The sequence below is a fragment of the Vidua macroura genome, chromosome 1 (assembly GCF_024509145.1).
Source record: "Vidua macroura isolate BioBank_ID:100142 chromosome 1, ASM2450914v1, whole genome shotgun sequence".
NCBI lineage: Eukaryota > Metazoa > Chordata > Aves > Passeriformes > Viduidae > Vidua > Vidua macroura.
In genome coordinates this window covers 46,262,406-46,277,291 of record NC_071571.1, presented here as the reverse complement: position 1 = coordinate 46,277,291, position 14,886 = coordinate 46,262,406, and the positions used below count along the sequence as shown (strand labels likewise).

The 14,886-nt window shown below is 34.7% G+C and overlaps 1 protein-coding gene across 4 annotated transcripts in view; it reads right to left on the bottom strand.

Moving 5' to 3' along the window:
* The window catches only part of BBS9 (Bardet-Biedl syndrome 9), a 299,597-nt gene that overhangs the window by 158,637 nt on the left and 126,074 nt on the right, over nucleotides 1-14,886 (bottom strand). For all 4 annotated transcript variants that reach the window (XM_053990445.1, XM_053990515.1, XM_053990680.1 and 1 more), the window contains exon 21: nucleotides 10,771-10,953. In XM_053990445.1, the coding sequence (XP_053846420.1) occupies nucleotides 10,771-10,953 (183 nt within the window). The remainder of the gene's footprint in view (nucleotides 1-10,770; nucleotides 10,954-14,886) is intronic.

Sequence of the window (14,886 nt, the reverse complement as noted above, 5' to 3'; positions counted from 1 at the left end):
ATTTGTATACTCGAAACAAATTACAATTTAATTGAAACACAAAAAATAAAAGCCAAACAAGGGACAAAAGAAAATGCAAATCCCAGAGAAGTACAAGGTAACATCTTGATACTCTGACCACAATATGAGCAATCAAGCTCTGCAGGGATCCTTGCACAAGAGATATATAAGGTAAAAGCTTAAACAGTCTATGAAGAACAACAAATAAAAGACTACAGAAAGGAATCAAGATTGTGCAGGAAACTGTATGAGATCTGCTTACAATATTTATCAAATTGGTCCAAGTATAGCAAAACAGATCTGTGCAGAGTTATTTAATATTAAGTATTTATGCCAGCAACTATTTTCCAGCTACTTAAGAACATCTAATTCAAATATTAGTCTCTCACATTTTGAGGTTAATAGACTACAAAAATCAGATTTAGCAAAAATCCATTGTGAATAAAGTGGGTTAATTTAAAAGTCTGTCACAGACACACTTGTAATTCCTGCACAGCTACTTTGTAATTGCCAGTCATAACAGAAACAGCAACTTTATCTGTGCAATGTAGAAATATTTATTTAATAGGAACTCTCCAGCAGCATAAACAACTCTACAAGAACTTTTCATTTTGAGTCCTACTTGGTAAACATATATTGATAGCCTATGGCAACTTCACCTGAGAAAAATCTCTATGACAGATCCTTTCCTGGAAAGTACACTTGCCATTTAAAGGTTTCTCTGGTATTTTTGTGCTCTGAAGTTCAATTCACAAACGACCAAACACTTCTGCATTGAATATAGTTTCTGGAGGATTCTATTCTATGGACATTTAACTGTAAAACAAGGTTTGCCAAACTCTCCTTCTACAGTGTCTTCAGATATGGAAAGAAAGTTAAAAATGCATATGGCTTTGTAATCAAAACTGTGTTTTTAAAATTATCTTATAGAAGAGGTAGTACTTTTCTCTTAGGAATGGTGCTCCTAAACTAATCTAACAGAAAAATCAAACTGTAGAACAGCAATATCAAAAGCAGTGGGTGTTTTAGAAATCTAGCAAAGTGAGCATTACTAAATAAAGGTTCTGAAAGCTGCATACATGAGGATGATGACCTGTATCTTTTAGATTTTGATTTATTTTTCAAGTCAAATTCTGACCAAAGTCCTGCTCACAGAAACAATTTATGGTTATCAGCAGTTGTAGGGTTTTCTGTATTAATGAAACAACTGCTAACACGATTAAAGAGTGTAAGAAAGCCAAATCCGTAAGAAAGCAAAACTCTGGGTGGGGATCATAGTCATAATATTTCGAACACTGCTTAACTCTTAGATGCTTTTGAGATTAGTAATTTACTGTCAGGAAAGTGCATGCTTGACAAAAAATTATATACCAGGATGAATATAGATGATGGTTCCATTAGCTCCTCCATTAAAATTTAACCTCTGTACACTGCAGCCAAATTTCCATATAGGCTGCATCCTTTCACATTGGATGTTCTTCATTTGCACAGAAAGACTTTCAAAATTAGGTTAAAATTAGGTTAGAACTAAATCTGTTGGTTTCTTCTTGACAAGTAATGAGTCTGTGTTACTCAACTCTTCTTTCAAATTGTCTCTCATCTCAAAATTGGAGCAATATAGAGTGTTTCCTGGCATCTGGTTTGTTGGGGTTTTTTTCCTGGACAACAGTGGTCTTTCAAGAATGGGTAAGAGACAAGGAAAAGGGCATATTTTTTCAAAACATAAATTTTAACTATCTAATTCTACAGTTATTCATCTAGTAATGCTTATTTGTTGTAATATTAATGCATCCCATCTGGAATAGTGAAAGTTCATACACTCCATGGATTTCTGTAGACACTATTCCCCAATCCTGAATTTTTGAGAGATTCTTTTTTCATCTTAATTTTCTTTCTACCTTGACTTCTTATGACCACTGGCCCCTTCTGGGAACTGATGAAAGAAACTCTTGCAAGCACTACACGAATGGAATGGCATGGCTTCTTTTGTTGCCAGCTTCAGAAGCCTGTTGTTTTGATTTTTAGCACTGAAATCATCTAACACTTCATCATTCTTTTCCTCAATAACTTTTCACTAGTTAGGAAAACTGAGGTGCTGTTTGGGTCTTGCAGAGGTTGTCAAAGCTGTCTACAGGCAAGAAAACATACCAAGAGTTGTGCATCTTGCTAAAAAGTGCTACACATCCAGCAATAGGTCTGCCATACATTAACTCTACAATTAGGATCAGCAAGGTAACTTTAAATATGAAAGGAATCAGACCTTGTTACACTCAGCCTGGAGGGAAAAAGTAGATAAAACATATGCTAAAACAAGGTTATTGAAACTTCTCATTGCATCTCAGCCCATACTCCATTTTTATATCACTGATATTCTTGGAGATGAACTTTTCATCTTTCACTATATCTCTTATTTGGTTACCAATACAATATGCTATGAAATACTGACAAATGAGATTGTGTTTCCAAAACTTATGAAATATGGAAGCACACAAACTAAAATATTTTAGATCTGGAAAAAAAACTTGCTATAAATTTGTTTCCTATTTAAATTCTCACATTACATCTACACATCATTATCTTTAAACTCAGTTTGGTTGCTTCAAATAGTGGAATTTCTATTCTTCCAAAATGCACAGGTGAGGACAAAGAGGATAGGGGTAAACTCAACTTGCATGTTTACTTGGATAGACAACTTTCAAATTTATGCTAGGGGGCTTTTTGTTGTTTTGTTTTGTTTTTTTTTTTCCTACAAGAGTATCTTAAGGAAAGTTTATTAACTCCTCCACTGTTTGTGCAGATTTGATTTATAAGCTGTTTTACCTTTGAGGTATCTAAACCATATTTTTTGCTTTATCAAACTTCCACTTCATTGAAAAAGCCAGGAGATGATGAAGGACATAAATTATGCAATCTTTATGTTCCTTTAATCTGGCCTACTTTAATGTAAGTCTCTCACTACCTGTGCAAATATGAGAGAATACTGGTATATCATTCTTAATCTAGGAATTAAGACAAAGCGTCTTGCCATTAACTAAAAGAAGAAAAAATCCATCTGAAAAAATGACTACTCTAAAAATCATGGTAAAAAAAGAAGTTTTTTTCTAGGATGTTGTAATAAGATGAAAAATTCACATGACATCTTCTGTATGATATCCCTATCAACCTATCTCTGTGTGATACATCTTTGTAAATTCCAGTAGACAGATTATACATCACACCATGTGAACAACAGCTATAGGTTATCTAGTAACAACCAAAAAATTCTACATGATTGCAAGTTAGAACCAAGAACAACCATCAACAATTTCAGAACCAAAAGCAGTCTTACCACAACTGGTTCCCCTCACTTCCCCCAAAAAACAAAGATTAGCTTGGTGATTAGATCTTGATACACCCTCTCAGAAATGTCTCTGACCATGAGATCTAAGGGAAATTTTGAATTTAGCTGCATGCCATTGCCACATGTTCACTATAAACAGAGAGCTTCACAAAATTATTGGGAGGTATGGTTAGATAAAATGCTACTAACATAGCACTACAGTATTTTTAATAAAAGTAGCGTAGTTTTGAACTGATGCCAGACAATCAGAAAGTACAACCAACAATAAATATGCAATTTTTAATTCTATAAACCCCGTCCTATTAGAAAACATAAAAATCATACTCTAATGATGATGAAACATATTTCTTATTTCAGTATATAAGCAATTGCATCAGAATTTTACAATAAATCATAAATCCCATTACATTTCTAATATACTAGTACAGTGTTGATCAATACACAGAATCGTCGAATGGTTTAGGTTGGAAAGGACTTTCAGGATCCTCCAGTTCCATAGGCCGGGACACCTTCCACTAGACCAGGTTACTCAAAGCCCCACCCAAGCTGGCCTTGAACACTTCCATGGATGGGGGACCCATCTCTTGTAAACCCTTTTACTGAAAGGCTGCATAGCAATAGTCTGAGGATCTTTCAATTAGGACACAATACCAAGGGAATTCTTCACTGACAATAAACTTCTTCAAAAGAAAAAAAAAATAAAAGTGAAAGAAAGAGCCACTGATTATATATATTGGGTGCTAAGACCCTTTGCTGAACACTTCTGTAATCACTGTAATGCATCGCAGTTTAGATGACAACTGATCTGAACTCCTGGTATGCACCACATACTCAGTAATTACTACTACACCAAAATGGCTCTTTGTACCTGAACTAGACAGATCACCCCAACAAAGAGAAAGTTTAGAGGTCCCCATCACGATATTACATAAAGAAAGATGTCTGATAAAAGAAGCTTATTTAATTTCTCAAACAAAGAGTACATCTCTTACGACAACTGCAGTACTTCACAGGGTACACAAATTACTTTAAAAGGTGGTGATATACGCTGGAAGCAAACTAATCAAAGCAGAACACAGTTCTGCCTTGACTAATTTACACCAATAAATAAGATTCCTAAGTAGGTCTCTGCTTACAACAGAGACAGTGCACTGAAGTTTTAACTTCAGGATCTCCAGTATCAGCAGAAAGAAATGAGTGCTCAAGTTAAAATTAATTCTCAAAACCTTTTCATTAAAATACATATAACCAATAGATATGTCAGATTCTCCTTTAGCATAAGCTTTTTACCAAGGCTGAATGCTTGTTCTGAGCTTGACACAATTTTCAGGGAATACAACTAAACAAGACAAGAATACAATTCTTTCTGTACTTTGAATGTCGACAATTCATAATGTATACCAAACCTATTTCTGCATAATTTTGTTTAAATTAATTGTATGCCATCTGGAAGAAATAGAGAAAGCTTTATTTTTTGAAAACCATTACTATTGCCAACCAGCAGAAGCAAGCCTGTTAAAAAAAAAATAAATCTTAGAGCCCCTTCTTATTAAACACCAGAAAAAGAACAAATTAATAAAAAATTGAAAATACAATTGGGCATAGCTTCTTTTGATAATCTTTTGAAGTGGAAAGCATCAGATAAAGATATATTATAGGTTTTCAGTAATCCATAAAAGCTTCCAACCAACCACGTTAAGCCTTTCTTTCTCAGACCAAGAGAATACTGGCACTTTTCTATTCTACTCAAGAGAATTCACTGGGAGGAATCACATTAATTTAGCTACAAATGAAGATCACTAGATAGTGGTGCAATGTGTCTTCAACTTGCTATTGCTGCCATAACTCACTGCCTTCTCAGTAAATAAAATTAACTGCATGAAGAAAACAATTACCAGACACTTAAAGAAACTGTGATAGTGCTTGCAGTAGTGGTAAGACCAGCTCTTTGGTCTTCAAATTCCCTCTTTTGTTGTAAGTTACTTAACATTTGATCTTTTGTGTTCAGACATTCCAACATTGTCAAATAATCAATCAGTTTGAAACTCTGCTTTTAAGGACAACAAAAGTAGACACAGTTGCACTAACTTAGTGGCTTTACCACCAGTGTCCTGTCCACCTACTCATATTAAGAGCGACTGAGAGAGGTTGTTTAGCCTGGAGAAAAGGAGGTTCAAGGGAGACCTTACCACACTCTTCAACTCCCTGAAAGAAGGTTGTAGCCAGGTGGGAGGTGGCCTCTTCTCCTGCACAACCAGCAAGAGGACAAAACAACAAAGCCTCAAGCTGCACCAGAGGAGGTTCCGGTTGGACATCAGATTGGGCTGCCCAGGGAGATGGTAGAGGTCCCTGGAGGTGTTCAGGAAATGACTGGATGTGACAAAGGTTGGACTCCAGGATCCTGCAAGTCTCGCCAAACCTAAAGCTTCCATGATTCTAGTTATCTCTGGTATACTCTGGTCCTCTTGAAAGCAGGCTAGCAGGCAGAGCACTGATTTCAATATCAAAACATACTATAAAAGAACATTCAAGGTACTTGAACCATGGTCTCATACGTCTATTATTGTCCAGCTGGGTCACATACCCACGCATGAGCAAAGGACATCGACAGGAACCAGTTACCACTACTCCATTTTAAACCTTTCTCCCTAACATAGGACTTTCCCTGCCCAGGGAAGAGTGGCAATCTCATTTCTTCACCTTTTTCCCCTCACTTGACAATCTTATGTTACCCTGAAAGAAACTAAACTTCAGGCTGAGACTGTTTTTTTTTACTGAAAAATTATGGGGTTTATTGGGAAAAGCTGAGAGTGTCTTCCTTTTATTTTAGTAATTAAGGTTTTAAAGCTTACTAGCTTTTTGCCCCCATTTCTTTTAGACTTAGATGGTTCACTGTACCAGAAGAGTCTTTCTGGATGGTTCTGTTGCATGGTATTGATTCAAATAGGAGAAAGACTTATCTATTAGTTTTGATCACTAAAAATGTTACTGAATGTCATTTAATGTAATTTTCCAAGCTGGATAAAAGGCAACAAAAAAAAACCACTTATCTGCACATGTATTATCCATCTTGTTTCTAAAAAGGAGGGGAATAAACATAATGTATCTGCTGTAAACTTGTCTGTTGACAAAAATAAAGAATACAACCATATGAAAAACTGGCTCCAAGTTATCTGTCATCACGGCCCACTGCCTTGTGGTGATTTTGTGAGATTTTGTTGGTTTATTGGGTTTGGGGTGGAGTTTTTTCTAACGTTTAGGAAATTTTAGCTAAAAGATAATTTGTACTAGCCTATGGCAAGCAAGAAAATATTAAATATTTCAGCCTATTTTAAAATATTTCATTCTGGTGCACAGTTGGAACTTTGCATTTAAGAAGTGGTTACAATGATAAGTGGAATACAGAAAATATAAGGCACAAAAAACTAATTCCAGATGATTTGTATGGTGATCAAGAGCTAGGTTGGATTAATTACAAGAATTAAAGTGACAATTTCCAATAAATTCTAAAAATTAGAGTTCATAAAAAGTACTCTTGCCAAAGATGCAATTATTAGCTTAAAATTTCAAAAGTACTGGACAGCAGTGGAAACTTCAGAGAAAATTTTTTCTAATGTCAGTCATGACAGACTTAATCCTGCTGGAATTACAGAAATAACCTTACCTTTGATTTTGAGAGTTTAATCTCAGTAAAGGATTCTTTCCACACAACGGTATTTTTTACATTACTCAATAACTCTAGAGTAAAACCCATTTGCTATCATGCATAAAACCTAGCAGCCTATCTAGTTGTTCCCAAATGATCTTTACTTTTTCTCATGAATTACATTCAGATCATCTTCTTACAGTAAGCAGAGATACTTTTGATAGTAACTCCTGTGACTTTTACAGGCACTTCAGGAGTTTTTTCTGACACCATTTCTTTTTCATCATTGCCTTAAAATGGATTTTTCAACTTTATCTAATCAACACTGTGAAGTGGTAAATTTATAGTCCCTAATGTAAGTTAATTACTGTAAATCATGGAGTCAATTAAAATATGCATTTCACCCTCAGGCATATTTTTCTTTCAAATTACAACTTCAATAAAATCCTAAGATCTAATACAGACATTTACTTGGTTGGTATGACTCCAAACATAAATAAAGAGAGATGGAAATGTACTTCCTCAACACTGGTTTATAGCTATTACTGTTAACTATAGTAACAAATGTGACTGTAACAAGCAAGGAATGATTCTGAGCAATTAAGCACTTGTATGTAATTATTTGGTAACATCAGGAGAACTATGAAAATATTTGCTCTTCAGTAAAGTTGCTGTTGATGGCTGCACTGCCAAGGGCCCTCCATCAGTCTTAAAGTCAGAATGTTTGTATCGACAGACATATTCTCCCCTTGTAATGTCTTAAACAAAGAAAGCATTAATACCTTAATGATCAGGCATATGAGCCATCAGCCAATCCAGACACCATCCAACCATTATATCAAAACTACCCCATGTAGCATGAACCCTTTGAACCCTTTAAATTAGCCTGGACAAATTCCCTCCTCTCCCAAACAGATTTCCTATTGTAAACATGTACTTTATCAGAAACTCAGCATTTTTCAAATCTTTTTCTATCCAGAATACTCAGCTTGGTAAAGGATAATGACTGAAAAACATCCCTTAGAAATGTTGGAGGGGGGGGGGGGGGTGTGTTTCAGAATTTATAGTACTTCTAATTGTTGTCAGTCCCTGTTACAAGCAAATAACAAATATGTTAGTCTAGCAGAACTGTGACCAACTCTCCTGAAAAAAATGAATCGTGTAACAAAATCTCTGATACATTTTTAACATTATTAACAAATCATGGATTCTTTTGTCTCCAAAAGCACCATGAAGTGTTTTTCTACCATACATTTCAACAGATAGAAAAATATAGAATTCAAAACCAGTATACATGTGAAAGTATAGTTTGCATGCAACTGTAACACTATGCTCTGAAATAGTATTAATATATACTTCTATATTCTGAATATGGATTTTAATTTAGTCCCACAGTAACAACGTACATTGCAGAAATCTGCACCTAACTTCTCTGCAACTACTTTTCTTCTGTTTTGGCATCAATTTCTTAGTGGCTTCATTAGAAGAAGAATTAGCTCATTTATCCCACTGAGACCTGAGAGATCTCATTCAATTTCTGATGCTACACTTCTACAACTGCACAGCATTCATGAAAGAATCACTGAAAAAGAGGAATGCCCTTGTATTTCCGACACTGAACAACCTTTTTAGTCAGCTTTATCAAAGCAGTGCTATTAGGTGTTAGTTAGAAGTTTACTGCCAGAAACAAAGCATGATACCAAATATCTGTTATTCACATAAAATATGCAAGTTTGCAGTATTTCTTCCACTATATCTTTGGAGACAAGAAAACCCAAATTTTATATGTTCTTAGACAAATGTTTGCAGCAACAGAAACCATTTAGCAGTCTGAAAAAAAAACGGTGACACAATGAGAACAGAGAATGCCACTTTCACATTTGCTAAATATCTAACTGAAGTGATTGCCAGGTCTAGAAAACAAGATACAATCTGTTCTAAATGAAATGGCATATATGAGAATAATGTTCATGTTATGGTAAAAGAGGCATTTCTTTTTATGTTAACAGTGTATTCCAAACATTTCCCTTTTTTTTTAAGAAAGCACTTCCATAGTTTAATGCTCACAAGGCAGAAAACGTTCTGGAGATGTAGACTGCATCCAAACTGTCTTCTAACACATTCCCTCCAAATAAAAATACAACAAACCATTGTGCAGAATTGTTTGAAGAGTAAATAAAAATTCTTCAGAGTATTTTCTTTCACCAGTGTTCTACTTCACTGCTTACAAGGAAACCTGAACACTAGCTAGAAGCTTCTGTCTGTAAATATCATTGGTATTTCAGAAGATTTCTCCATTCCCTGCCTAAGCTTCTTAAATTACATTCAGATTTCTGTGGTACCATAACAACTTCAATATGGCACGTAATTCAGTATTTTGTAAAGATTTTGTTTCTATTTCCACCTCCAGTTGTTGGTTTACATTTTTCATCCTGACTGCTCTGCAGGATATACATCCTTACAATGCTTATGTGAAGTCTTGCAGCTTCAATACAGAACACTGTTAACCACCACATTAAAACTACACCGAGATATAGGCTGAAGCAAAACCCTGCATTACAGGATACAACAAATTGTACCATATTTTATCAAAATTTGGGTCAAAGCAACCCAATTCCTGATGGCAAAATAAAAATTAGTCATGTAAAAAAATGTTTGTTTGGGCTTTTAGGAGATTGATAGGAACTTTCTTTGAATTCAGTTCATGGGAATGCACGTTCCTCAGTTGTGAAGCTTGATTTTCCAATTTTAAATGAGGACTAAATCCAAAACAAATCTCAACAAAACTGTTTAGTTTTGCTTTGCCTGCTATGAGTCAATATCACATAAAATGCCAAAACACTTTTTGCTCCCCTGGGTGGAAATGGCAGAAGATCCTAGATTCACTTGGAATGCAGCACAAGCTTTTTAAAAGACCACAAACCATTCTAAGAATTCCAGGTATGCACCAAAATCTGCATTCACTGTACATTGCAAAAACCCTGTGCAGAGCATGAAAATTAAAATTAATGTGTACTTAAGATAATTCTTGAAACTAACTGGGGATCAATTCTTAATTAAGTTGAGAACATTCTTTAATTCAACTAAAGCAGTGTTTAGCTGTGGACTTTAGGTGTGGATATAAACAGCATTACTTTTCTTCATAGACTATTCTCCACATTTTATACACAATCTCACCTGGTCACACTCATTAAATCAAAACAGAATTAGCGAGACATTTACAGAACGCAGAACTATATAGAGCATGGTTTGGAGTACAAGGAAATTGTCTATTCACAATATTTTGCTTAGAAAATTTTCATCCATTATATAAAGCACTGTAAATACACTGAGGACAAAGTATTGCAAATTATTAATAAACTTAAATTATGTACTTGCTGTGTGTACCTTTTATATTTCTATTGAATATGGGCATGTATGTTATAGAACATTTATATTAGAGTCTTCAAAACCTGGGGGTATTATTCTGTTTATCCTAACCACAGGACAGAAAGTAAAAATCAGCTAAATTTATGTGAGACATTCCTACTTGGCTTGGTAAGGAAAGGCAAAGCAGAATTTAACTGGTACCACCCATGTCCTCTTTTGAAACATTCTATAATCTACTCCTGCTTTTCCACTTTGCTGTGAAATCGGCATAGTCTGCATTGAACACCTACTTAGTAAGGCTACTTAAATTACTTCAAAGGACAGTCTTCAGCAAAGTACAGGGAGAAATAAGGAAGTTTAAGGTCTTAAAGCTCTGAGAATGAGCATTTTTTAAGCAGCTCTTACAAATTCTTACCAGCTCTTGTGTATCTTCTGCTAATGGCAAAAACGTAGCTTCCAAAATAGCAATTTGATCAGTGCTGAGCTTCTGCCACAAACTAATAAGCATAATCACCAGATGGGTGGCACTTTTCAACTTTGCAAATGCCTGGAACATGTTGGCTTGATTTTCTTCTGCTGCATCTGCTAGAGCTATTACCTGCAAAAATTACAAACATCTGTTAAATATAATTTTACCATCCTTGAACACTCAACACTGAAATTACCTTTGGCACAATCTTGTTTTCCTTTAGAAGATCCTGAGGAATTCTGTTTTCCATAAACACGAACCACAGAGTATTAAATGAGTTATCATTTATCTAGATTTTTCTTTTGCATACCCAAGGCAATTTCAAGTCCATATGGCAACAGGATTAATCCATCTAGTACAAGAAGTGTAGAAAGGATTTTGTTTAGAGCATATTTTTAAGGCATTCCTGAAATTAATCTACATCATATCACATAATACGTGACAACAAATTAATTTTCAGGTTTATATCACACACTTATCTCCATATGACCAGTAAACCTACTGTATTAATCAAACACAGCACATTGATTTTATGCTATTAAAAAGACAGCATATAATTATTTCCTTTGGAACACAGCTGCCATCTGTTATTTTATTAACTCTCATGTCTCTCCATGTTTTGCCCTAGTTTCTTCAGCTTTTATGCCAAAATGTAAACATTATGGATCACGTATATTAAGGCAATATCACTTCAAGTGCCAGACATTATAAAAGAATTTTCAAAATAAAATAAAAGTAACAGATTCACTTTGTCTAATACTGTAAGAGTTTTGCTGAGTACTTCAAGATGGGGAAAACCAGAAAAGCTACTATATGATACTCTACTCGGTTCAGAAGTAACTTGTCATTGTATAAAATACTGTTGACTCACAGCATTGAAAAATATGTATTTCAAAAAATATTGCTATTAATGTCTTAATTCTTGAAATAGAATGTTTAGATATTTTCCATCTCTGGTGAAAAGAGAGGATGACAGTGCTTTCAATGGGCAATTGCTGTAATGTCAATATGACAAGAGACTTTCCACAGTATTTGCACTGGCGTACTTCAAGTAAAGGAAGGGTATACAGGTTATGGGTTCATCCCAGGGGAGCACAACTTAGAAGACCTGTTCTCAGGAGTGCCATTACATCTCCACGTTACCCAAACAACACTTGGTTTACAGAAGCATTGATTATCTGATTGTTATTTAAATCAACACAAAGCACCTCTCTCAATCATTTTCTGTTTATTTATCTTCAAGACAGGGTAATAAGTGCTTGACTGGAGTTGTGAAAAGCCTCACAGAAATGCAGTTAAGTGTAACTAGTATTACAACAGAATTTACAAAGTATAACTTGCAGAGCCTGATCCATTAACATTTTGGCAACGGCAGGAAAACGAAAATACTATATGATGCATCTTCAGCAGGGAAAGAGAGCCAACCAGCTGTTAGCATTTGGTGGAGGAAAACTATTTTTAATCTGCAATGCTGGCATTAGAGATGTATGTGTGTTCCCTCCAAGCTCCCATGTGACTGGGAAGATAAAGAAAACAGAATTTTAGGGAACTATAAATATGAAACATTTCAAACAAAATGTGTTGATAGCTTTTGTTTTAGATTTTAAAATGTAATCTTTCCAAATAAAGCAGAGAACCCACAGGACACCCATGAGTCCAAACACTACATAAATCAGAGCCAAGTAACAAAATAAACAAACAAAAAAAAACCAGCTAACCACGTGAAGGAGAACCTAGAAATTAATCCCAAGCAGTGAAAACCAACATACCAAACTTTGGTCAAAGAATAGTAATGATATCATTGACTGACATGTCACCTGATGCATCTCTGTTGGCATTCAGTTTGCTCTGACCAAAGCCTTGATGCTTTCCACACCTCATGTTCTACAAAAGGTCAAGTTCCACATCACAGTACTTTCCAAGAGTTATGGGTGACAAAGCCATCTGATAAGCAGCACACTATGTAGCAACCTACATCATATGTCTCTGACCCATGTAACCAGTAATTTCATGCATCATACAGCTTCATCATTCTGAGACAAGCAACAACAGTAAAATCTTTCTCAGTATAACAGAGGCCTTCAAATATCTAATCTCTTTTCCTGTCCAATATACAACTGAAAATGTGGAAAGAACAATGAATGAATATTAATTTAACATGCTGATGAGGTGTGCTCATTCACTGGTATGCTTCCTATAATGTCATCACCAATTGGGATAGTACAATTCAAAATTCCTGGCAAGCTACCCGTACCCTATTTTGCTGAAGATCCAGGCAAGTAGAGTTACCCTTGTGTGACAACTACTTGAACCCCACTTACACAGCAAAGGCTTCTTTCTAGAGTCATTCATAAATTCCCATTCATAAACTCCGCACTATATTTCAATTGACACTCTCCTACATACTTCAGAAACGCAAATAGCATAAAGAGAAGTAACTGACATGGCCTTTTACCTTATGGAGCCTTCATTTTAGGAGAGGTTTTCTTCCCATTTTATAACAACGAACAAAGGAGATGCTCACCTTTTCACAGGCTCTAGGTGTAAAACAAATATCACAGTACTCCCAAACAATGCCTGATGCACCAAGTCCATAACCTATTTTGAAAGTAGTTTCATAAAAACACTTAACAACTATTTAAAGTTTTTCTTTGGCACAAAATTCTACAGCTCTCGTGCACAATAATATAAGGCAAATTTTATAAAAGTGGTAGACCTAAGTTTCTAAAAGAGAAGCAAAGTCTTTAAGCATTGCAGGTCACTGAAACATAGTAATTAAATCTTCAGGTAATTGCATATATACAAGTTCTACTTTACACTTGCAGAAAAAACAAGGAGGGGAAAAAAAACCACTTCTAAGTACTAATTATTCTGTTAACAGGCAAAGTGACCCAATATAGCCTTCTGAGATCTGGAATATCCAGGACACAGGACAATACAATATGAATTACTACACTATAATGTAGGCACGCACAGACATAGTAATTTTAAAAAAGCCTCAAGACTAAAGATTGCTTGACAATACATGGTTACACAGTAAATACTTGATAGGAGGAGGAAACAAAGGAAAATCTTTTCTCATGGAGTAAAATTACTCTAAAAATCTCCCAGGACATGAGCTAAAAATTTTAGAAGTATTCTGGGGCTCTTCATTCAAACACTTGCAGAATTTAGGAATGAGTACGTTTTAACAACATGACATTCATATTTTTAATCATTTTATTTTCACCTGAACATCTCTATTTATATTTTGTAATATTTGAGGAACCTAAAGAATCTGTATCCTTTGCAATCTGAGATCCTACTCTCTTCAGACTCAGTCATGATTTCTCCATAATTTCCCATTTTTGTTTTCAGTTCTCAGAGTAGCTGTTCAATCTGTTTAATATCTTTTTTATCATCTTTCTAAATAGATATAAAATCTTATAAAAAAAGAAAACCTCTCCCTGTCTCACTTTTTCACAGGATGGGTAGGAAAATGCATTGCAACTGACAGTCTCAAATGTAACTTACATACAAAGATTTTAAACCAACTGGAAACTATTAAGTAAAAACTCCATCTATAATGCATAAGACCTATCATTGCCTACTTAACATTTTTCTTTCTCCTTCTTTAATATCACAAAGCTTTCACACAAAGAAAACTAAAAATAAGTTTTTCAAACTATCTTTCTAAAATTTATGAAAGATAGGAAAGTATCTGATGCAGGAAATATTTAAGAGATACTGAAATAGTGTGGAAATACAATATTGAACATATATTTTTATAACTGATCAAAACTTGCTTTTAAATTATATTATTTTAATTTTTTTTCTGAACAGACTCCTACTCCGCTCCACTACATGAAAATACAGAAAACTAAAGGCCAGTTAAGTTACTATGAAAGCATATTGTAAAAAAAAAATAAGGAATTACTCTCTAAACAAAGATAATGTTTAATATTTTTACTAAATTTCATATTCACAGCTGCAATGGTAGAGCTGAAATCCAGATTTTTTTTTAATAAGCTTGAGAACTTCAGACCCCAACACTATAACAAAGATTTGACTTCAATAATTTCC